The 25,431-nt window shown below is 37.6% G+C and overlaps 1 protein-coding gene and 1 long non-coding RNA gene across 2 annotated transcripts; both read right to left on the minus strand.

Moving 5' to 3' along the window:
* Positions 1–729: 729 nt before the first annotated feature.
* On the minus strand, positions 730–20,901 carry LOC134821049 (uncharacterized). Its single transcript, XM_063831716.1, has 10 exons — positions 20,796–20,901; positions 19,199–19,268; positions 14,918–15,013; positions 14,600–14,744; positions 13,920–14,011; positions 13,669–13,806; positions 8,153–8,235; positions 7,838–7,976; positions 5,260–5,341; positions 730–2,056 (listed from the first exon to the last, which is right to left on the minus strand). The coding sequence occupies exons 1-10, from the start codon at positions 20,899–20,901 to the stop codon at positions 1,949–1,951; spliced, it is 1,059 nt and encodes a 352-aa protein (XP_063687786.1). The 3' UTR covers positions 730–1,948.
* Positions 20,902–24,452: 3,551 nt separating this feature from the next.
* Positions 24,453–25,413, minus strand: LOC134820360 (uncharacterized). The gene is made up of 3 exons (XR_010160875.1): positions 25,320–25,413; positions 25,008–25,085; positions 24,453–24,843 (listed from the first exon to the last, which is right to left on the minus strand). It is a non-coding gene; the product is annotated as an uncharacterized LOC134820360 (long non-coding RNA).
* Positions 25,414–25,431: the final 18 nt, after the last annotated feature.

The raw sequence follows: 25,431 nt of genomic DNA on the forward strand, positions 1-25,431 counted from the left end.
CATTTCATTCTTGTTCATGGAAGAAGTCAACTTTGTGGATGTGACGATCTTATTGGGCGGCGCTCAGCCTGTCATTCTGCTTCATCTTTATTCGATCTATCTATCGACGGGATCAGTGATTGAAAAAATGTATGTTGGTGGTTTTGGAAAATGTAACTTTTTGAACTCGACTCGCTATTTGTCATTGTTGTATGATTATTTTAATATTTGTTCTATTTATTTGAATTTGTATGCTATTACCCCTATTTAATCATAAATCAACATACGCGTTTAATTGTTTATTTACAATAATTAATTACAAATGATCATTATAATTATAATCAATTACAATAATCATTTACAAATGAAATAACACAATAATTTGCACGAATACAGACATCAATTCAATAAACATTTTGATTCTAATTTTAAGTTTTGCCATCCACTATTATAAAGTTCATCTGGACTTGATTATATCGGTTTTAGTCTGATGGCACTATTTCTAAAACATAAAACAAGGACTTTCAATGTCTATACTCAGTTTTTCGTTTTCGTTTAATTTTATTTTTCACAGAACATTTATCAAAATGAGGTCTGACAGTTCAACATTATGTCTTTATAAAGAATAACAATTAAATATGGAATATGGAGTAAATCATTATCAGCGCCGATAATAAAATTTCATTTATGGAAACTTGCCGATTTTAGCAAGAGATTAAGAAGAGCCAAAATTAAAGTTTTACTGTAAAACTTTAATAAAAACAGCAAAATTTAGCTATAATTCTCCATAATTTTTACAGCTCTAAACCCTTTGATAGCCATACTTTGCCTAAAAAAGACTCGTTATGTTTTATATCCCCATGGACGATTGTCAAATATCATAAGTTAAATATGTATTCTCCCAATACAATATCTATTTCAGTCCACCTAAAGTCTACCTAAAGTCTACCTAAAGTCTACCTAAAGTCTACCTTAAGTCTACCTGAAGTCTACCTAAAGTCTACCTAAAGTCTATCTAAAGTCTACCTAAAGTCTACCTAAAGTCTACCTTAAGTCTACCTGAAGTTTACCTATAGTCTACCTAAAGTCTATCTAAAGTCTACCTAAAGTCTACCTAAAGTCTACCTGAAGTTTACCTAAAGTTTACCTTTACCTAAAGTCTACCTAAAGTCTACCTAAAGTCTACCTGAAGTTTACCTGAAGTTTACCTAAAATCAACTTAAAGTCTACCTAAAGACTACATAAAGTCTACCTAAAGTCTACCTTAAGTCTACCTAAGGCTAAAGTCTACCTAAAGTCGACCTAAAGTCTACCTTAAGTCTACCTAAAGTCTACCTTAAGTCTACCTGAAGTTTACCTAAAGTCTACCTAAAGTCTATCTAAAGTCTACCTAAAGTCTACCTGAAGTTTACCTAAAGTCTACCTTTACCTAAAGTCTACCTAAAGTCTACCTAAAGTCTACCTGAAGTTTACCTGAAGTTTACCTAAAATCAACTTAAAGTCTACCTAAAGACTACCTAACGTCTACCTAAAGTCTACCTTAAGTCTACCTAAGGCTAAAGTCTACCTGAAGTCTACCTAAAGTCTACCTAAAGTCTATCTTAAGACTACCTAGTCTACCTAAAGTTTAACTGAAGTCTACCTAAAGTCTACCTAAAGTCTACCAAAAGTCTACCTAAAGTTTACCTAAAGTCTATCTAAAGACTACCTTAAGTCTATCTTAAGTCTATCTTAAGTCTAGTTAAACTACTACAACTTTCTAAAATCAGAAAAACTGATCTACGCCAGATAAGCCAACACTTTCCGTATTAAAGATATTCCTCTTTAAAGTTTTTCTCAACTTCCTTCAATAACATTGACAAATACCTTTACCTAAAGTCTACCTAAAGTCCACATTAACTATTAAAATCTACCTAAAGTCCACATTAACTATTAAAATCTACCTGAAGTCTACCTAAACTATTAAAATCTACCTAAAGTTTACGCTCATTCTGAGGTCATCGTTAACTTGTGCTAGGAGCTGGCCACTTGAGTTTGCAGAGTAGTTGTACTTGGATGAAAACCAAACGTCATTAACCTGAGATTCAATTATTAATTGCAATACCAGACAGGTAATATGACTGTAATTGACATGGAATTAAATTATTTATTGGCGCAGGTATTATTATTGGGATGAACATAAGATTCGATTTGATGTTGAAATTTTCTAGATACAGGAAATGTTACTGGAATCTTTTCTGGTGGGAAATAATAAATATAAATTGTTTGTGCTACAAAGAAAAGGAGTTCGGACACTCGATCAGTAGCTTTCTACTAAGACCACACCTTTATTCGATATAAAAATGCTCGCCATATAACATAACATATTATGTATAAGATGAACCATATTTAAAATAAAAGAGAGCCTCTCAGACTACGTGGAGTGACTGTAACCATGGTAACAAACACTGTAACCATGGTAACAAACACTGTAACCATGGTAACAAACACTATAACCATGGTAACAAGCACTGTAACCATAGTATAAAACACTGTAACCATGGTAACAAACACTGTAACCATGGTAACAAACACTGTAACCATGGTAACAAACACTGTAACCATGGTAACAAACATAATAACCATGGTAACAAACACTATAACCATGGTAACAAACACTGTGACCATGGTAACAAACACTGCAACCATGGTAACAAACACTGTAACCATGGTAACAAACACTGTAACCATGGTAACAAACACTATAACCATGGTAACAAACACTATAACCATGGTAACAAACACTGTGACCATGGTAACAAACACTGTAACCATGGTAACAAACATTTTAACCATGGTAAAAAACACTGTAACCATGGTAACAAACACTGTAACCATGGTAACAAACACTGTAACCATGATAACAAACACTGTAACCATGGTAACAAACACTGTAACCATGGTAACAAACACTGTAACCATGGTAACAAACACTGTAACCATGGTAACAAACACTGTAACCATGGTAATAAACACTGTAACCATGGTAACAAACACTGTAACCATGGTAACAAACACTGTAACCATGGTAATAAACACTGTAACCATGGTAACAAACATTGTAACCATGGTAAAAAACACTGTAACCATGGTAACAAACACTGTAACCATGGTAACAAACACTGTAACCATGGTAACAAACACTGTAACCATGGTAATAAACACTGTAACCATGGTAACAAACACTGTAACCATGGTAATAAACACTGTAACCATGGTAACAAACACTGTAACCATGGTAACAAACACTGTAACCATGGTAACAAACATCCACAAATAATTTGTTATCTTTTCACAAATGATGAAGAAATTTAATTTCTGGGGATTACTGATAGTTAGATAATATCCGGTTGGGGATTGATATGAACATTAATGAGTTTTTTAGAGGAATTTATTAACCTCCATGATCTGTCTGAGATCGAGATTATCAATAATTTATGACAATAATGTTAGAAATAGTCGCTAAGGAATAAATTATTCGTTTCCCGAAAATTAAACCCCCAGGTGTTTCAAAATCACGCTATAAATAAATAAAACCCAATACTCAGTAACCAAATGTATCGTATGACTTGGGAGCATTCTGAACTCAGTAACCAAATGTATCGTATGAATTGAAAGCATTCTGAACTTAGTAACCAAATGTATCGTATGAAAACTTTTTGAAGATTTTGAAAATTTTTTGTATCCTGTCACTTGACCATAATTTAAATCGATAAAAAGGATTTTATTAAACATATCATATGAAAGAGTAAATTTGATATTTTTCGATTTTGAGTCATTCTTCAAATATTGTGTGTTTTGTTGTTTTGTTATTTTGTTATTTTGCTATTATGTTATATTATGTTGATATTTGTTTTGATTTATTACTATTTGTTCTTTTGTTTTATTTTTCCATTAGTAATATATTTTGGTGTTCAGTGATGTTTTGAAATGTTCAATAAATTTTGTTTTCGTAACTATATTTATTCAGGACGTTACAGAAGGAATTGATTTAATGTAGTTGGAGGAGTCCTAACTCTCCTCACGTCGAAAAATGGCGTTTCTAGCTTGTATCAAATATATCTAAAATTCATTATTCTTACTTGACACTGAGGATTGGTATTTTTTCTACATAATATCAATAAGCAGATCGTTTGCCCGCCAATTTAAGTGTTTCGTTTGAAATATAATGCTCCTACTTGATTGCAGTTGAACACTCTTTGGGAAAACAAGCAACAACTAATCATTAGGACTAGTGGTTGCCAGTGTTTACTAGTGGTTAATAGTGGTTGCTAGTGGTTGCTAGTGGTTACTAGTGGTTACTAGTGGTTACTAGTGGTTGCTAGTGGTTATTATTGGTTGCTATAAGTGGTTATTATTGGTTGCTAGTGGTTATTATTGGTTGCTATAAGTGGTTATTATTGGTTGCTAGTGGTTGCTAGTGGTTGCTAGTGGTTACTAGTGGTTGCTAGTGGTCATTAGTGGTTGCTAGTAGTTGCTAGTGGTTACTAGTGGTTGCTAGTGGTTGCTAGTGGTTATTATTGGTTGCTAGTGGTTATTATTGGTTGCTAGTGGTTATTATTGGTTGCTATAAGTGGTTATTATTGGTTGCTAGTGGTTGCTAGTGGTTGCTAGTGGTTACTAGTGGTTGCTAGTGGTTGCTAGTGGTTACTAGTGGTTGCTAGTGGTTGCTAGTGGTTATTATTGGTTGCTATAAGTGGTTATTATTGGTTGCTAGTGGTTATTATTGGTTGCTAATGGTTATTATTGGTTATTAGTGGTTACTAGTGGTTGCTAGTGGTTGCTAGTGGTTGCTAGTAGTTGCTAGTGGTTACTAGTGGTTGCCAGTTGTTACTAGTGGTTGCTAGTGGTTACTAGTGGTTGCTAGTGGTCATTAGTGGTTGTTAGTAGTTGCTAGTGGTTACTAGTGGTTGCTAGTTGTTACTAGTGGTTACTAGTGGTTGCTAGTGGTTACTGGTGGTTGCTAGTTGTTACTAGTGGTTACTAGTGGTTACTAGTGGTTATTAGTGGTTACTAGTGGTTGCTAGTGGTTACTAGTGGTTGCTAGTAGTTGCTAGTGGTTATTAGTGGTTGCTAGTGGTTACTAGTGGTTGCTAGTGGTCATTAGTGGTTCCTAGTGGTTACTAGTGGTTATTAGTGGTTACTAGTAGTTGCTAGTGGTTACTAGTGGTTGCTAGTGGTTGCTAGTGGTTATTGGTGGTTGCTAGTGGTTACTACTTACTAGTGGTTACTAGTGGTTACCTTCGCAAGAACTCGTTTATCATCCACGGCGTCCTTTCCAAGCACAAGATACCGGAAATACTGATTGTAGTTATGATCCACCCTGGAAAAACAAATGTTACATTTTCAGAGGGAAACCCTACAGGAAAAAAATCTTGTTAACAATTCTGATAGTTCGCGTATAATTTCCAAACCACTTATTTTAATTTATTATTTTGAGTTATAACTCTTCGTCCCTATTGGTTATGTTTCATAGTTTTGTTTTCGGTTCTTCTATCTCAAATATTGTTTAAGCGAGTTTGTGATTGAGCAGGGTTGCAGTTTTGCACCGTTTCAAATTTTAACAGCGCCAGTGAAGGCCGGGTTTACACAAGTATCAAGTATGCTCATAATCTGAATATAATTGGCGATTAAGATCTCGGATGATAACAAGAACAGAAAAAAAGATTCACAGTATTTCTAGTTGAAACGCTAGGAACAAACCAGTACAGGATGAAGGGGGTGAGGAGGATAGAAACGAATAACAAACCAGTAAAGGAGGAAGGGGGTGAGGAGGATGGAAACGAATAACAACCCAGTAAAGGAGGAAGGGAGTGAGGAGGATAGAAACGAATAACAAACCAGTAAAGGAGGAAGGGGGTGAGGAGGATGGAAACGAATAATAAACCAGTAAAGGATGAAGGGGGTGAGGAGGATGGAAACGAATAACAAACCAGTAAAGGATGAAGGGGGTGAGGAGGATGGAAACGAATAACAAACCAGTAAAGGATGAAGGGAGTGAGGAGGATGGAAACGAATAACAAACCAATAAAGGATGAAGGGGGTGAGGAGGATGGAAACAAATAACAAACCAGTAAAGGATGAAGGGGGTGAGGAGGATGGAAACGAATAACAAACCAGTAAAGGATGAAGGGGGTGAGGAGGATGGAAACAAATAACAAACCAGTAAAGGATGAAGGGGGTGATGAGGATAGAAACGAATAACAAACCAGTAAAGGATGAAGGGGGTGAGGAGGATGGAAACAAATAACAAACCAGTAAAGGATGAAGGGGGTGAGGAGGATGGAAACGAATAACAAACCAGTAAAGGATGAAGGGGGTGAGGAGGATGGAAACGAATAACAAACCAGTAAAGGATGAAGGGGGTGAGGAGGATGGAAACGAATAACAAACCAGTTAAGGATGAAGGGGGTGAGGAGGATGGAAACGAATAACAAACCAGTAAAGGATGAAGGGGGTGAGGAGGATGGAAACGAATAACAAACCAGTAAATGATGAAGGGGGTGAGGAGGATGGAAACGATTAACAAACCAGTAAAGGATGAAGGGGGTGAGGAGGATAGAAACGAATAACAAACCAGTAAAGGATGAAGGGGGTGAGGAGGATTGAAACAAATAACAAACCAGTAAAGGATGAAGGAGGTGAGGAGGATGGAAACGAATAATAGACCAGTAAAGGATGAAGGAGGTGAGGAGGATGGAAACGAATAACAAACCAGTAAAGGATGAAGGGGGTGAGGAGGATGGAAACGAATAACAAACCAGTAAAGGATGGAGGGGGTGAGGAGGATGGAAACGAATAACAAACCAGTAAAGGATGAAGGGGGTGGGGAGGATAGAAACGAATAACAACCCAGTAAAGGATGAAGGGGGTGAGGAGGATAGAAACGAATAACAAACCAGTAAAGGATGAAGGGGGTGAGGAGGATGGAAACGAATAACAAACCAGTAAAGGATGAAGGGGGTGAGGAGGATGGAAACGAATAACAAACCAGTAAAGGATGAAGGGAGTGAGGAGGATGGAAACGAATAACAAACCAATAAAGGATGAAGGGGGTGGGGAGGATGGAAACGAATAACAACCCAGTAAAGGATGAAGGGGGTGAGGAGGATGGAAACAAATAACAAACCAGTAAAGGATGAAGGGGGTGAGGAGGATGGAAACAAATAACAAACCAGTAAAGGATGAAGGGGGTGAGGAGGATGGAAACGAATAACAAACCAGTAAAGGATGAAGGGGGTGAGGAGGATGGAAACGAATAACAAACCAGTAAAGGATGAAGGGGGTGAGGAGGATGGAAACGAATAACAAACCAGTAAAGGATGAAGGGGGCGAGGAGGTTGGAAACGAATAACAAACCAGTAAAGGATGAAGGGGGTGAGGAGGATGGAAACAAATAACAAACCAGTAAAGGATGAAGGGGGTGAGGAGGATGGAAACGAATAACAAACCAGTAAAGGATGAAGGGGGTGAGGAGGATGGAAACGAATAACAAACCAGTAAAGGATGAAGGGGGTGAGGAGGATGGAAACGAATAACAAACCAGTAAAGGATGAAGGGGGTGAGGAGGATGGAAACGAATAACAAACCAGTAAAGGATGAAGGGGGCGAGGAGGTTGGGAACGAATAACAAACCAGTAAAGGATGAAGGGGGTGAGGAGGATGGAAACGAATAACAAACCAGTAAAGGATGAAGGGGGTGAGGAGGATGGAAACGAATAACAAACCAGTAAAGGATGAAGGGGGTGAGGAGGATGGAAACGAATAACAAACCAGTAAAGGATGAAGGGGGTGAGGAGGATGGAAACGAATAACAAACCAGTATAGGATGAAGGGAGTGAGGAGGATGGACCCGTAGTACCAGCAGAGTTGGAACATGTTGACTTTAGTGGACATGTCCGCATACTCAACACCAGGTAACATACACAACAGAGAGATTAGTATGTAGGGCAGCAGTCCTGAAGAAGGTTACTATGGTTACTATTGGTAACTAGTGGTTACTAGTGGTTACTAGTAATGAGTAAGTTACTCTGGACAGTGGGTTAAAATCAATATGCAATCATTTGCATTCTACCAACATTTCACTTCGGTTAGCCCCTTACCTAGGATAGCCCTTACCTAGGATAGCCCTTACCTAGGATAGCCCCGAGACAGAGCCAACATGATACAGTCTGAGGTGGTGCTGTTGCCTCGTTTGGTAGCTGAACTAACCTACGCCTGGTGAATATTAGAGTTGTTGGCCATTTTGATGAAGTTGAACGGCTCAATAGTATTTACAACAAAACAAGGAGACTAAATTAAACGGTAATTAATTTTGCACAGAATAGATTTTTTTCCTCTAACCAGACCCCTCGCGCATTGCAGTAGCGCGCGCCCGCCGAATAGAATTTTCTGGAACGTCACAATAATTAAACAATGTTCTGGAAAACATGAGCAGATTTTTGTATACGATTGGATAGATACGTAATTGGCTTTATTGTCCTCTGTACTACTTTATCGGACGTTATTTGACCGGACATTGTGTGAACAGACATAGTTTTAAGCGAACATTAAAATGAACGCTAGCGCCTCTAACCTTGAATTAATGTCCGTTCAAATAAAATCTGATAAGTTAGCTGCACGACTACGATGTACACAAAAATTTTGTTGCGAAATGATCGATTGAAACCTCGTTTAACAGTCCATTTGCGCGCGCAAGTTTAAGTGTACATTGTCAGCAGTGAGTGTAAGTAAGAGTTTCTCAATTACAAGACACTAACTTTCTGAAGAGAACAATAGAGCTGCACGTGGTGATAACAATTACAAGACACTAACTTTCTGAAGAGAACAATAGAGCTGCACGTGGTGATAACAAGACACTAACTTTCTGAAGAGAACGATAGAGCTGCACGTGGTGATAACAATTACAAGACACTAACTTTCTGAAGAGAACGATAGAGCTGCACGTGGTGATAACAATTACAAGCTACACTAACTTTCTGAAGAGAACGATAGAGCTGCACGTGGTGATAACAATGACAAGACACTAACTTTCTGAAGAGAACGATAGAGCTGCACGTGGTGATAACAAGACACTAACTTTCTGAAGAGAACGATAGAGCTGCACGTGGTGATAACAATTACAAGACACTAACTTTCTGAAGAGAACGATAGAGCTGCACGTGGTGATAACAAGACACTAACTTTCTGAAGAGAACGATAGAGCTGCACGTGGTGATAACAATTACAAGCTACACTAACTTTCTGAAGAGAACAATAGAGCTGCACGTGGTGATAACAATTACAAGACACTAACTTTCTGAAGAGAACGATAGAGCTGCACGTGGTGATAACAATTACAAGCTACACTAACTTTCTGAAGAGAACGATAGAGCTGCACGTGGTGATAACAATTACAAGACACTAACTTTCTGAAGAGAACGATAGAGCTGCACGTGGTGATAACAATTACAAGACACTAACTTTCTGAAGAGAACGATAGAGCTGCACGTGGTGATAACAATTACAAGACACTAACTTTCTGAAGAGAACAATAGAGCTGCACGTGGTGATAGCAATTACAAGACACTAACTTTCTGAAGAGAACGATAGAGCTGCACGTGGTAATAACAATTACAAGACACTAACTTTCTGAAGAGAACAATAGAGCTGCACGTGGTGATAACAAATACAAGCTACACTAACTTTCTGAAGAGAACAATAGAGCTGCACGTGGTGATAACAAGACACTAACTTTCTGAAGAGAACGATAGAGCTGCACGTGGTGATAACAATTACAAGCTACACTAACTTTCTGAAGAGAACGATAGAGCTGCACGTGGTGATAACAATTACAAGACACTAACTTTCTGAAGAGAACGATAGAGCTGCACGTGGTGATAACAATTACAAGCTACACTAACTTTCTGAAGAGAACGATAGAGCTGCACGTGGTGATAACAAGACACTAACTTTCTGAAGAGAACAATAGAGCTGCACGTGGTGATAACAATTATAAGACACTAACTTTCTGAAGAGAACGATAGAGCTGCACGTGGTGATAACAATTACAAGACACTAACTTTCTGAAGAGAACGATAGAGCTGCACGTGGTGATAACAATTACAAGACACTAACTTTCTGAAGAGAACAATAGAGCTGCACGTGGTGATAACAATTACAAGACACTAACTTTCTGAAGAGAACGATAGAGCTGCACGTGGTGATAACAATTACAAGACACTAACTTTCTGAAGAGAACAATAGAGCTGCACGTGGTGATAACAATAACAAGACACTAACTTTCTGAAGAGAACAATAGAGCTGCACGTGGCGATAACAATTACAAGACACTAACTTTCTGAAGAGAACAATAGAGCTGCACGTGGTGATAACAATTACAAGCTACACTAACTTTCTGAAGAGAACGATAGAGCTGCACGTGGCGATAACAATTACAAGACACTAACTTTCTGAAGAGAACAATAGAGCTGCACGTGGTGATAACAATTACAAGCTACACTAACTTTCTGAAGAGAACAATAGAGCTGCACGTGGTGATAACAATTACAAGACACTAACTTTCTGAAGAGAACAATAGAGCTGCACGTGGTGATAACAATTACAAGCTACACTAACTTTCTGAAGAGAACGATAGAGCTGCACGTGGTGATAACAATTACAAGACACTAACTTTCTGAAGAGAACGATAGAGCTGCACGTGGTGATAACAATTACAAGACACTAACTTTCTGAAGAGAACAATAGAGCTGCACGTGGTGATAACAATTACAAGCTACACTAACTTTCTGAAGAGAACGATAGAGCTGCACGTGGTGATAACAATTACAAGACACTAACTTTCTGAAGAGAACGATAGAGCTGCACGTGGTGATAACAATTACAAGCTACACTAACTTTCTGAAGAGAACGATAGAGCTGCACGTGGTGATAACAATTACAAGACACTAACTTTCTGAAGAGAACAATAGAGCTGCACGTGGTGATAACAATTACAAGACACTAACTTTCTGAAGAGAACGATAGAGCTGCACGTGGTGATAACAATTACAAGACACTAACTTTCTGAAGAGAACAATAGAGCTGCACGTGGTGATAACAATTACAAGACACTAACTTTCTGAAGAGAACGATAGAGCTGCACGTGGTGATAACAATTACAAGACACTAACTTTCTGAAGAGAACGATAGAGCTGCACGTGGTGATAACAATTACAAGACACTAACTTTCTGAAGAGAACGATAGAGCTGCACGTGGTGATAACAATTACAAGACACTAACTTTCTGAAGAGAACGATAGAGCTGCACGTGGTGATAACAATTACAAGACACTAACTTTCTGAAGAGAACGATAGAGCTGCACGTGGTGATAACAATTACAAGACACTAACTTTCTGAAGAGAACGATAGAGCTGCACGTGGTGATAACAATTACAAGACACTAACTTTCTGAAGAGAACGATAGAGCTGCACGTGGTGATAACAATTACAAGACACTAACTTTCTGAAGAGAACGATAGAGCTGCACGTGGTGATAACAATTACAAGACACTAACTTTCTGAAGAGAACGATAGAGCTGCACGTGGTGATAACAATTACAAGACACTAACTTTCTGAAGAGAACGATAGAGCTGCACGTGGTGATAACAATTACAAGACACTAACTTTCTGAAGAGAACGATAGAGCTGCACGTGGTGATAACAATTACAAGACACTAACTTTCTGAAGAGAACGATAGAGCTGCACGTGGTGATAACAATTACAAGACACTAACTTTCTGAAGAGAACGATAGAGCTGCACGTGGTGATAACAATTACAAGACACTAACTTTCTGAAGAGAACGATAGAGCTGCACGTGGTGATAACAATTACAAGACACTAACTTTCTGAAGAGAACGATAGAGCTGCACGTGGTGATAACAATTACAAGCTACACTAACTTTCTGAAGAGAACGATAGAGCTGCACGTGGTGATAACAATTACAAGACACTAACTTTCTGAAGAGAACGATAGAGCTGCACGTGGTGATAACAATTACAAGACACTAACTTTCTGAAGAGAACGATAGAGCTGCACGTGGTGATAACAATTACAAGACACTAACTTTCTGAAGAGAACGATAGAGCTGCACGTGGTGATAACAATTACAAGACACTAACTTTCTGAAGAGAACGATAGAGCTGCACGTGGTGATAACAATTACAAGACACTAACTTTCTGAAGAGAACGATAGAGCTGCACGTGGTGATAACAATTACAAGACACTAACTTTCTGAAGAGAACGATAGAGCTGCACGTGGTGATAACAATTACAAGACACTAACTTTCTGAAGAGAACGATAGAGCTGCACGTGGTGATAACAATTACAAGACACTAACTTTCTGAAGAGAACGATAGAGCTGCACGTGGTGATAACAATTACAAGACACTAACTTTCTGAAGAGAACGATAGAGCTGCACGTGGTGATAACAATTACAAGACACTAACTTTCTGAAGAGAACGATAGAGCTGCACGTGGTGATAACAATTACAAGACACTAACTTTCTGAAGAGAACGATAGAGCTGCACGTGGTGATAACAATTACAAGACACTAACTTTCTGAAGAGAACGATAGAGCTGCACGTGGTGATAACAATTACAAGACACTAACTTTCTGAAGAGAACGATAGAGCTGCACGTGGTGATAACAATTACAAGACACTAACTTTCTGAAGAGAACGATAGAGCTGCACGTGGTGATAACAATTACAAGACACTAACTTTCTGAAGAGAACGATAGAGCTGCACGTGGTGATAACAATTACAAGACACTAACTTTCTGAAGAGAACGATAGAGCTGCACGTGGTGATAACAATTACAAGACACTAACTTTCTGAAGAGAACGATAGAGCTGCACGTGGTGATAACAATTACAAGACACTAACTTTCTGAAGAGAACGATAGAGCTGCACGTGGTGATAACAATTACAAGACACTAACTTTCTGAAGAGAACGATAGAGCTGCACGTGGTGATAACAATTACAAGACACTAACTTTCTGAAGAGAACGATAGAGCTGCACGTGGTGATAACAATTACAAGACACTAACTTTCTGAAGAGAACGATAGAGCTGCACGTGGTGATAACAATTACAAGACACTAACTTTCTGAAGAGAACGATAGAGCTGCACGTGGTGATAACAATTACAAGACACTAACTTTCTGAAGAGAACGATAGAGCTGCACGTGGTGATAACAATTACAAGACACTAACTTTCTGAAGAGAACGATAGAGCTGCACGTGGTGATAACAATTACAAGACACTAACTTTCTGAAGAGAACAATAGAGCTGCACGTGGTGATAACAATTACAAGACACTAACTTTCTGAAGAGAACGATAGAGCTGCACGTGGTGATAACAATTACAAGCTACACTAACTTTCTGAAGAGAACGATAGAGCTGCACGTGGTGATAACAATTACAAGACACTAACTTTCTGAAGAGAACGATAGAGCTGCACGTGGTGATAACAATTACAAGACACTAACTTTCTGAAGAGAACGATAGAGCTGCACGTGGTGATAACAATTACAAGACACTAACTTTCTGAAGAGAACGATAGAGCTGCACGTGGTGATAACAATTACAAGACACTAACTTTCTGAAGAGAACGATAGAGCTGCACGTAGTGATAACCACCAGGAACCCCTGCACGATGAGATTGGAGAAGAGGATTAGAGAGGGTCTGTAGTTGGTGTCCGTTGTGGTGTGTATTGCACATCCTCCGTATCCGGACCTGCATGTTTTGCGGAGTATTTAGAATCTTACCGACCATTACAGCGTTATATTATGCAATATAATCAGCATTAAGACTTAAAACTAACACAAACTCATGTTGCAATGACTCACGTATACTCGATGTGCATTCCGAAGCCTGATGCGATGGAGGTGATGAGGGGAATTAGTCCCAGACACCAGATAAATGCTAGCAGCAGGCCACTCTGTTAAAAGAAGTTACAATTATAGAATCCATTACCATGGTAACCAACGTTACAATTATAGAATCCATTACCATGGTAACCAACGTGACAATTACGTTCACTAATTGAGTTGAAATTACGTAATTGAGATCAATTTTACGAACCTGCTATTATAACCTACAATGAACATTAACAACCTGACGTTATATTACAAAGTAAAATAACCACTAGTAACCACTAGTAACCACTAGTAACCACTAGTAACCACTAGTAACCACTAGTAACCACTATTAACCACTAGTTACCACTAGTAACCACTAGTAACCACTAGTAACCACTAGTTACCACTAGTAACCACTAGTAACCACTAGGTACCACTAGTTACCACTAGTTACCACTAGTAACCACTAGTAACCACTAGTAACCACTAGTAACCACTAGTAACCACTAGTAACCACTAGTTACCACTAGTTACCACTAGTTACCACTAGTTACCACTAGTTACCACTAGTAACTACTAGTAACCACTAGGTACCACTAGTAACCACTAGTAACCACTAGTTACCTCTAGTAACCACTAGTTACCACTAGTTACCACTAGTAACTCACCCTGACAATACCAGCAGTGTTCCTACTGGGCATGTTGCAGAATACTGGATAAAGGGACAAGACCAGAAAGGTAATAGTCCGGGTCAGGGTCAGGTACTCTTCTGCGAGAGGGAAGAAGCCACACCCTGACCAGCCAAACACCCATCTGCAAGTACGTCACGGTTTAATGGGTGGGGTTACGGGTGAGATGTAAAGTAATTAAGGTTTACATCTTTTATATAGAATCATAATATTATGTCAATCAAGTCAAATGTCCGGAAAGTCTTAAATCAGCAAATATTAGTTGCTAATTGATTAATAATTAATAATCCACTAAACCTGTCTGCAGCCACAGTAATTCCACGAGGAAAGACGATGAGGACGAGAAATAGGAGGTCAACCATAGTTAAGTTCAGAATCAGAGCTGCCCCGAATCTAGTAAAAGTTGGGGTCGTTACTTTAACCCATTAGAATCAGAGCTGCCCCGAATCTATTAAAAGTTGGGGTCGTTACTTTAACCCATTAGAATCAGAGCTGCCCCGAATCTAGTAAAAGTTGGGGTCGTTACTTTAACCCATTAGAATCAGAGCTGCCCCGAATCTAGTAAAAGTTGGGGTCGTTACTTTAACCCATTAGAATCAGAGCTGCCCCGAATCTAGTAAAAGTTGGGGTCGTTACTTAAACCCATTAGAATCAGAGCTGCCCCGAATCTAGTAAAAGTTGGGGTCGTTACTTTAACCCATTAGAATCAGAGCTGCCCCGAATCTAGTAAAAGTTGGGGTCGTTACTTTAACCCATTAGAATCAGAGCTGCCCCGAATCTAGTAAAAGTTGGGGTCGTTACTTTAACCCATTAGAATCAGAGCTGCCCCGAATCTAGTAAAAGTTGGGGTCGTTACTTTAACCCATTAGAATCAGAGCTGCCCCGAATCTAGTAAAAGTTGGGGTCGTTACTTTAACCCATTAGAATCAGAGCTGCCTCGAATCTAGTAAGAGTTGGGGTCGTTACTTTAACCCATTAGAATCAGAGCTGCCCCGAATCTAGTAAAAGTTGGGGTCGTTACTTTAACCCATTAGAATCAGAGCTGCCCCGAATCTAGTAAAAGTTGGGGTCGTTACTTTAACCCATTAGAATCAGAGCTGCCCCGAATCTAGTAAAAGTTGGGGTCGTTACTTTAACCCATTAGAATCAGAGCTGCCTCGAATCTAGTAAGAGTTGGGGTCGTTACTTTAACCCAATATAATCAGAGCTGCCCCGAATCTAGTAAAAGTTGGGGTCGTTACTTTAACCCATTAGAATCAGAGCTGCCCCGAATCTAGTAAAAGTTGGGGTCGTTACTTTAACCCAATATAATCAGAGCTGCCTCGAATCTAGTAAGAGTTGGGGTCGTTACTTTAACCCATTAGAATCAGAGCTGCCCCGAATCTAGTAAGAGTTGGGGTCGTTATTTTAACCCATTAGAATCAGAGCTGCCCCGAATCTAGTAAAAGTTGGGGTCGTTACTTTAACCCATTAGAATCAGAGCTGCCCCGAATCTAGTAAAAGTTGGGGTCGTTACTTTAACCCATTAGAATCAGAGCTGCCCCGAATCTAGTAAAAGTTGGGGTCGTTACTTTAACCCATTAAAATCAGAGCTGCCCCGAATCTAGTAAAAGTTGGCGTCGTTACTTTAACCCAATAGGGACGACGAATTTGTCGATTTTGATTCCATTTAACACACTAGGTCACCTCACAGCAACTACTACTGCTACTTTGTCGGAACTAAGTCCGATCTACGACAGATAACCCCCTCCATATATCCCTGTCCCGCATCAGGGTTAACAGTTCCTCTTTATAGTTTGTCCCAACTTCCTTCAGTAACATGGTCGGCCTTGCTATGTAGGGCACCCTCTGATTTTTCTTTTCTACCCCTTATCTCCTTAACTGTGCTCTCGATCCAGGAGCTTAAGTAGATGAAATCATTCACATTTTCTATGGTTTTCCCAGATTGACTTTGAAGGTCACTAGATTGATCCTCCATATTCAATGTCATAACCTTAGTGTTGCCTTGATCGTTTATGTGTAGCCCCACAATTGCCAATTTTTTGGTCCTAGTGGGTCTCTAATGACCCATTTAACCAATTTTTCGCAGTTTATGGTGATAATCACTCGCTTTTGAGGCGATTTTGCACTTTTTATGTCATTTTGTAGACCGAATTCAAAAATCTACATGCACATATTATGTAAAAATACAAGTAAGCCGAGTGGGAGACATGGTATCGGCCATATGTTTTATCTTATGCAACAGTTTTTATTTTATCCTAACGTCTTCGTTTCAGAAGTGATAGCCGAAAAACGTGATGGGCCGTATGCGACCGCAGTTGGCAAACAGCGTCTAGCTCTGTTTGTGAACATCTGATTATCACGGGCTTTTCATAAGCCTTTTTTCGCATAGCACCCATGGCCTTCACGAAGTTTTAATGGCCCAATAAAGGCCAAATGTTTATTGGAATAATTTCCAATTATCTCGACTATTTAACTTAATTATCTAATTGTTACTCACTCATTAGGCCCATATTCCGAAGTGAATAATGTAGCCCACTAGTTTAACTAACTTGTTGCTATGGTAACACACTAGTTTAACTAACTTGTTACTATAGTAATACACTAGTTTAAATAACTTGTTGCTATGGTAACACACTACTTTAACTAACTTGTTGCTATGGTAACACACTAGTCTAACTAACTTGTTGCTATGGTAACACACTAGTTTAACTAACTTGTTGCTATGGTAACACACTAGTTTAACTAACTTGTTACTATGGTAACACACTACTTTAACTAACTTGTTGCTATGGTAACACACTATAAGTTTAACTAACTTGTTGCTATGGTAACACACTAGTTATAGTTTAACTAACTTGTTACTATGGTAATACACTAGTTTAACTAACTTGTTACTATAGTAATACACTAGTTTAACTAACTTGTTGCTATGGTAACAAACTAGTTATAGTTTAACTAACTTGTTGCTATGGTAACACACTAGTTTAACTAACTTGTTGCTATGGTAATACACTAGTTTAACTAACTTGTTACTATGGTAATACACTAGTTTAACTAACTTGTTGCTATGGTAATACACTAGTTTAACTAACTTGTTACTATGGTAATACACTAGTTTAACTAACTTGTTGCTATGGTAATACACTAGCTTAACTAACTTGTTGCTATGGTAACACACTAGTCTAACTAACTTGTTGCTATGGTAATACACTAGTTTAAATAACTTGTTACTATGGTAACACACTAGTTTAACTAACTTGTTACTATGGTAACACACTAGTTTATGACTAACTTGTTACTATGGTAACACACTAGTTTAACTAACTTGTTGCTATGGTAACACACTAGTTTAACTAACTTGTTGCTATGGTAATACACTAGTTTAACTAACTTGTTACTATAGTAATACACTAGTTTAACTAACTTGTTACTATAGTAATACACTAGCTTAACTAACTTGTTGCTACGGTAACACACTAGTTTAACTAACTTGTTACTATGGTAACACACTAGTTTAACTAAATTGTTAATTGCTAAATGCTATGGTAACACACTAGTTTAACTAACTTGTTGCTATGGTAATACACTAGTTTAACTAACTTGTTACTATAGTAATACACTAGTTTAACTAACTTGTTGCTATGGTAATACACTAGTTTAACTAACTTGTTACTATGGTAATACACTAGTTTAACTAACTTGTTGCTATGGTAATACACTAGCTTAACTAACTTGTTGCTATGGTAACACACTAGTCTAACTAACTTGTTGCTATGGTAATACACTAGTTTAAATAACTTGTTACTATGGTAACACACTAGTTTAACTAACTTGTTACTATGGTAACACACTAGTTTATGACTAACTTGTTGCTATGGTAACACACTAGTTTAACTAACTTGTTGCTATGGTAATACACTAGTTTAACTAACTTGTTACTATAGTAATACACTAGTTTAACTAACTTGTTGCTATGGTAATACACTAGTTTAACTAACTTGTTACTATGGTAATACACTAGTTTAACTAACTTGTTGCTATGGTAATACACTAGCTTAACTAACTTGTTGCTATGGTAACACACTAGTCTAACTAACTTGTTGCTATGGTAATACACTAGTTTAAATAACTTGTTACTATGGTAACACACTAGTTTAACTAACTTGTTACTATGGTAACACACTAGTTTATGACTAACTTGTTACTATGGTAACACACTAGTTTAACTAACTTGTTGCTATGGTAACACACTAGTTTAACTAACTTGTTGCTATGGTAATACACTAGTTTAACTAACTTGTTACTATGGTAATACACTAGTTTAACTAACTTGTTACTATGGTAATACACTAGTTTAACTAACTTGTTACTATAGTAATACACTAGCTTAACTAACTTGTTGCTACGGTAACACACTAGTTTAACTAACTTGTTACTATGGTAACACACTAGTTTAACTAAATTGTTAATTGCTAAATGCTATGGTAACACACTAGTTTAACTAACTTGTTGCTATGGTAACACACTAGTTTAACTAACTTGTTGCTATGGTAACACACTATAAGTTTAACTAACTTGTTTCTGTTGAAGCCTAGAAGTATCCCCCTGATCCACGACAGCGCTGTTATTACAGAAGATCCTGTACCTGAAAGGAAGGTAGATTAATTTACTTTACTGCATAAATTCATAAATTCATACGAGTTGGTAACACCTAGGTAACCTAGGTAACGAGTGGGTAACACCTAGGTAACCTAGGTAACGAGTGGGTAACACCTAGGTAACCTAGGTAACGAGTTGGTAACACCTAGGTAACCTAGGTAACGAGTGGGTAACACCTAGGTAACCTAGGTAACGAGTGGGTAACACCTTGGTAACCTAGGTAACGAGTGGGTAACACCTAGGTAACCTGTTGTTTGTTATGACACAATTTTAACTTATTGGAAATGTTGCACGCCTGACGCATTCCATTGTCCAAGCTGCACGTGACACAATTCAGCCAATCAGAGGACTGGAACCCGCAAAGTTAAAGTTGTGAACGTTTATTCGGCCCAAAATAAGACTTTTTGGGATCACTCAAAACCTAGGTTGTCCCAAATTTTGCTCCTGGGGAGCTAACTTAAGTTTCAAGGGACGAAAATTTTGCTGAAAACCGGAAGTCGATATATTTTACTTTCGGAGATAGGCCCAAGCCAATAAGGTTTCCTGGGAGGTTATTCGATCGTTTTTAACCGATAATAACCATTCTTAACCAATCAAACCAAGCAAACTAACCCATTGTCGTCTTTACTATTAAAGTTTTATTATTATTAGGTTTTAAAAACGCAATATTTATTCAACAATCCACTCGGTATAACATTGTGATATGAAATTTATATCACGATAAAGATAATAGGCAACTAATATTATAAGAGTCTCGCTCATCTACAATGAGATTATTGATAAAGGAGTAATTATTGATCACGAGACACGTATCGCAATATAATATATTTAATTTTCTTTCGAATCAACAATTTGTCTAGAATATTGATCATTGACTGTGCAATTGCAACACCACTAATTAATGGAGCTTGGAATTTTGTTCAGAATTAAATTTCTTAAATCCCCCTCTCTGTACCCCCATCGCCCTCTCTGTACCCCTCCCCCTCCCCCTCTCTGTACCCCCTCCCCACTCTCTCACATGACATGTACCCCCTCCCCACTCTCTTCCACATGACATGTACCCCCCTTCTCTAGGGTACAAACCTAGGAAGAATACGAAGAAGAGCCACATGACATGTACCCCCCTTCTCTAGAGTACGAACCTAGGAAGAGTACGAAGAAGAGCCACATGACATGTACCCCCCTTCTCTAGAGTACGAACCTAGGAAGAGTACGAAGAAGAGCCACATGACATGTACCCCCCTTCTCTAGAGTACGAACCTAGGAAGAGTACGAAGAAGAGCCACATGACATGTACCCCCCTTCTCTAGAGTACGAACCTAGGAAGAGTACGAAGAAGAGCCACATGACATGTACCCCCCTTCTCTACTCTCTAAGGGTACAAACCTAGGAAGAGTACGAAGAAGAGCCACATGACATGTACCCCCTTTCTCTAGGGTACAAACCTAGGAAGAGTACGAACCTAGGAAGAGTACGAACCTAGGAAGAGTACAAACCTAGGAAGAGTACGAACCTAGGAAGAGTACGAAGAAGAGCCACATGACCAGGATCCCGAGCTCGCTCGTGTGCCTCCCACTTGCAAACATGTACAAACTTACGTTCTCCTCAATCTCTATCATCGCTGCGAAATTAAGTAGAAAATAGAAATTTGCAGAAAAATAATTACTGGATCAGAAATTGTATAAACTTTTTCAATTGTTCGGAAATTCGTAAATAGTGTTAAAACCTGACAGTACTCTATTTAGGTCTAAGTCGTCACCCAGTGACAAATTTGTGAGAATTAGGCCCCTCCGCAAGAATCCTGAAGTTCTCTCATAAGTATATAAATAATCATAAAATAATAAATAGTTTTCGAAATTGTCCCACATTCAAACGACGATTTGGCGCCCCCCTAAGACGACACCCCCCCCCCCCCCCCCCCCCCTTCCTAGTTGGTACACTTGCTAGTTGGATGTTTCCTCCTCCAATAAAAAACCTCTACCTGACAATTAACCGGCCTCATTTGCTCTCTTAGCCGACCTTGCAGTATGCTGAATGCAAAGCACCGTCCTTAATTCACAAAAACAGAAATTCCTTTACAATACTAATTTTGAATATCTTTCACACTGCCAAACCGGTTGAAAAATTTGAAGAAAAATTAGACACAACCTGCTCCCACAAAAAAGATTAGAGATTAAAACGAAGATATTAAAACCAGCTATTAGCCTCATTCGGCAAAGCTAAGAAAATGGAGGGAAGTTGCAAGATTGGCACGATCTTAATGTTGCTGTGAGAAATAATAGAAATAAAGTTGCCATTGCACTGGAAATTAAGTATATTCTTTTCAAGTTATTAGGTTATTAGGTTAATCATCTCTGAGTAACAGAGGAATTTAATTCTCCCTTTGAATCAATCAAGCTAGATGATTTGTTGTAAATACTGAGATCAAACTATCAATTTACAGGCTATCGTAAAACATGTTGCAAGGCATGTCATCTCTGAGTAATTGCAATATTATTAGCAGAAATCACTGACGATGACCTTGTTGCATATAAAATATATAATCTACTATTAAAGATTTAAAACAAACGATTAATATTTCGAATCTTCAAATATCCTTGCAAAAATATACTGAGAACACACCACTTATACTCATATAGTGATGAACATTAAGAATAGCATTAACAGTAATTAACAGTAATTAACGACATAAACCGTTAAGAACTTGATGTCCATTATCTATGTGTTAATGTACAGTGAGACAAGGTGCAGTGGTAACCACGGTAACCACGGTAGCCAAGGTAAAGTCGGAAAAGGGTGAAAAATAAACCGAACAGCCTACTGAAAAACTTAGTGATACAGAGTCACAGACTTTGGATCTGATGTTATTGAAAGTCATGAGTAATGCATTGCAGCTTAATCTGTAATTCTCAGACGGGTGCCCATTGCCGAATTGATAGATAGCATTTTATTTTACAAATTATTTGTTTTATTTCTTCATTGCAACAAATCATTGAATGAACATGCCTAACGTTAAACTATAAAATATGACTTTATATGCGAAATCGAAAAACAAAGGTAATAAACTATAAAATACGATACAAAGGTAAAGGAGCGCCACTATAAAATACGGTATAGATTTATTAAACTAGTGGCTGTACCGAGGACGGTAACCAGTGTACACTGTACAGTGCAGTTCACGTGCAGTGAACACTCTCACATTATTACCTGCAAAGCTGCAGCCTACCATATTATCTGCGACAATTCTGCTTAATAGATCAGACAATTTCCGGCTTTTAACAATCTAGTACGGGCTCGTGTATTTAATGTAAGAGAAAGTAGCGAGGAGCGGTGTGGAGCAGTAAGGAGCTGCGAGAATCTGTGTGGGGCCGAGAGGGACAGTGAGTTATCGAGTGAACTTCGAGAGCATGAGAAATGTGTAATTTTATTTGGCAATAGGAAACGATGGCTCGATTTAAACAGGACGTTTCACTGTTTTTCCAACAGCGGCTCTTCGGTCAAATGAAACCTCATTTTGTTCATTACCATTACTATTAAAATCATTTTATTAAACCGTATTGTCTTATTATAAAGGGCGACTTGCTCTAACCAGAGCCCTCTCGCTTGCAGTAGCGCGCGACTGCCGAGGCTATGTGAAAACGGCGACTGCTCCCCCTATCACTCCTACTTTTGCTACCTTTCAGTTTTATGGTGGACACTGTACCTTAGCCCCGTTTCCCCTTGGCTTGAACTGACTACCCTATTAGTATTATAATTTGCAAATTCAGTAGCGAGAAACATACAAACAGAAACGTCCAAACCGAGAAAAGAGTTGATGTGATTGGCTCACCCTACCCTTATAAATCTCTGTAGACTGAACTCTGGAGACTGTTTTATATTAATCATAATGATTTTATCAACACTATTCATTGAATGGTGCACAGTCGATGCTTTAAATTAATTTATTAACTTTAAGTATTGATGAAAAATGAATTCCTAGAAAATATGGATAATCTGTGTTGAATTTTTCAAAATTATCTGTAGCTTAGTATAAGGACTTACAGCAGTATCTCAGTGGCGGAGGTCTGTGTCTTTTCTCGTGATCTTCGTTTCAATATCATGAGGCTCGTTGCTGGATTCTGAAATGGTTGAGTGACAAGAATTTGTTATTATGTAGTTTTTGGTAAACACCACATTTCGTGTTCGAATGTTAAACTAGAAATGATCATATTTCATGAAATAATAATTATTGAACAGTTTGTAGAAAAATTTAAACGAGAAGAATATTTTTCACTTCTTGTACTTACTATTCGCAGCTGCCTAACAATGTTTACAAAGGTTTCACATTTTGTTATGTAAGTTGAAAGGTTCGTTCCTACTGAGTAAGAGTCTGAAATAAATTGTTATAATATGATATAATAGCAAAACATCAAAACTTTGTTAAATCTTTGAATAGATTTTGAATTTTGTTTAATGTTAAGTACATATTTATAAATAACATGTATTTAATATTGAATAATGTTTATAAATGTTTATAAACACAAATATGTCTCACAGTGATGGAGTTATGTGTCTTTTTCAGGGTAACTATTGATCACTTATCAATGCCATGAAGCTCGTTGCTGTAATCTGTATTCTGAAATGGTGGTTTTATTGCCGAGTGACACATTATTTCTGGTATTGTACATGTAATTTCTGGTGATCAGCACAGTTCATGTTTAAAATGCGAAAGTAAATTTGTTCACAGTCAAGTTCAAAATAAGTTAGATAATATCAATGTGTGTATCAAACAGCAAGTGAATTTTAGGAATTCAGCACAATAGAAGTGTTATCACGAAAAAGCACTTAAAAAGGGGCATTTTTTACTAACCTTCAATTCTCATTAATTGGTTGAAGCTGATATCCTCTCTGTTGAACATCCGTATAGTCTTTATGCAGCATCGTCTTCGTTCCTGGAGTTGGTTATTAATAACTTAAAATAAGAGTAAATTATCATTAATTGACGATATAAAGATCTTCTCGCTTTTGCCATTTGAAATGGAAAGCACCGGATTTCCAGTCAGTTTCTAATATTTGCTAGACAATATCACCAAGCTATCAATGGTGTATGTTATTACAATTAACTAGATTCTACGTATTAGGTATAGGTACGTACCGTAATTGTAACTGCTGATAAAAGCTGAAAGTAGGTTTAAAAACGAAAGTAAGTAAGTTTGCTTTTCTAAGGTTGTTATATATTAGGGCTGGATACACTTCAGCAGCAAAACTAATTACAACACTACAAATCTATTACATTTATTGAGTATTATGTAACGCGATGGAAATATTTTAGGCGGGTAATATTATCCTGTCCAAACCCAGGTTTCATAACATGAAGACTTTGTTGTAACTTTGTATGAGAAGTATTAAAATAAGCCTAATAATGTTAAAATTTTTTGGATATTGATTGAGCAGTTTTTTGAAAGATTTCGACGAAAAGAGTAACCCTCCGCTTCTTGTACTTACTGCTCACAGCTCATAAAATGGTCAACAAAGGATTCACATCTTTTCAGTTGAAAGGTTCGTTCCTACTGAGTAAGGGTCTGAAACAAATTGTTGTAATATGAAATTATAGCAATACATCAAACCTTTGTTAAATCTTTGAATAGATTTTGAATTTTGTTTAATGTTAAATACATATTTATAAATAATATTTATTTAAATTGAATAATTTTTATGAATGTTTAAAAACACAAATATGTCTCACAGTGATGGAGTTATGTGTCTTTTTTCAGGGTATTCATCACTTATCAATGCCATTAAGCTCGTTTCTGTAATCTGTATTCTAAAATAGTGATTTGATTGCTGAGTGACACATTATTTCTGGTATTGTGCATGTAATTTCTGGTAATCAGCACGGTTCATGTTCAAAATGCGAAAGTAAATTTGTTCACAGTCAAGGTCAAAATAAGTTAGATAATATCAATGTGTGTATCAAACAGCAATTGAATTTTAGGAATTCAGCAAAATAGAAGTGTTGCAGTATATGACGAAAAAAACAAACATTTTTCTTACTAACCTTGAATTCTCATAGATTAATTGGAGCTGATATTCTCTCACTTTCTTCCTGTTCATCTCTATTCTGTCGACATTCGTATAGACTTTATACATCATCGTCATTGTTCCTGGGG

This window comes from Bolinopsis microptera, chromosome 9 (assembly GCF_026151205.1).
Source record: "Bolinopsis microptera isolate Bmic1 chromosome 9, MBARI_Bmic_1.0, whole genome shotgun sequence".
NCBI classification, from domain to species: Eukaryota; Metazoa; Ctenophora; class Tentaculata; order Lobata; family Bolinopsidae; genus Bolinopsis; species Bolinopsis microptera.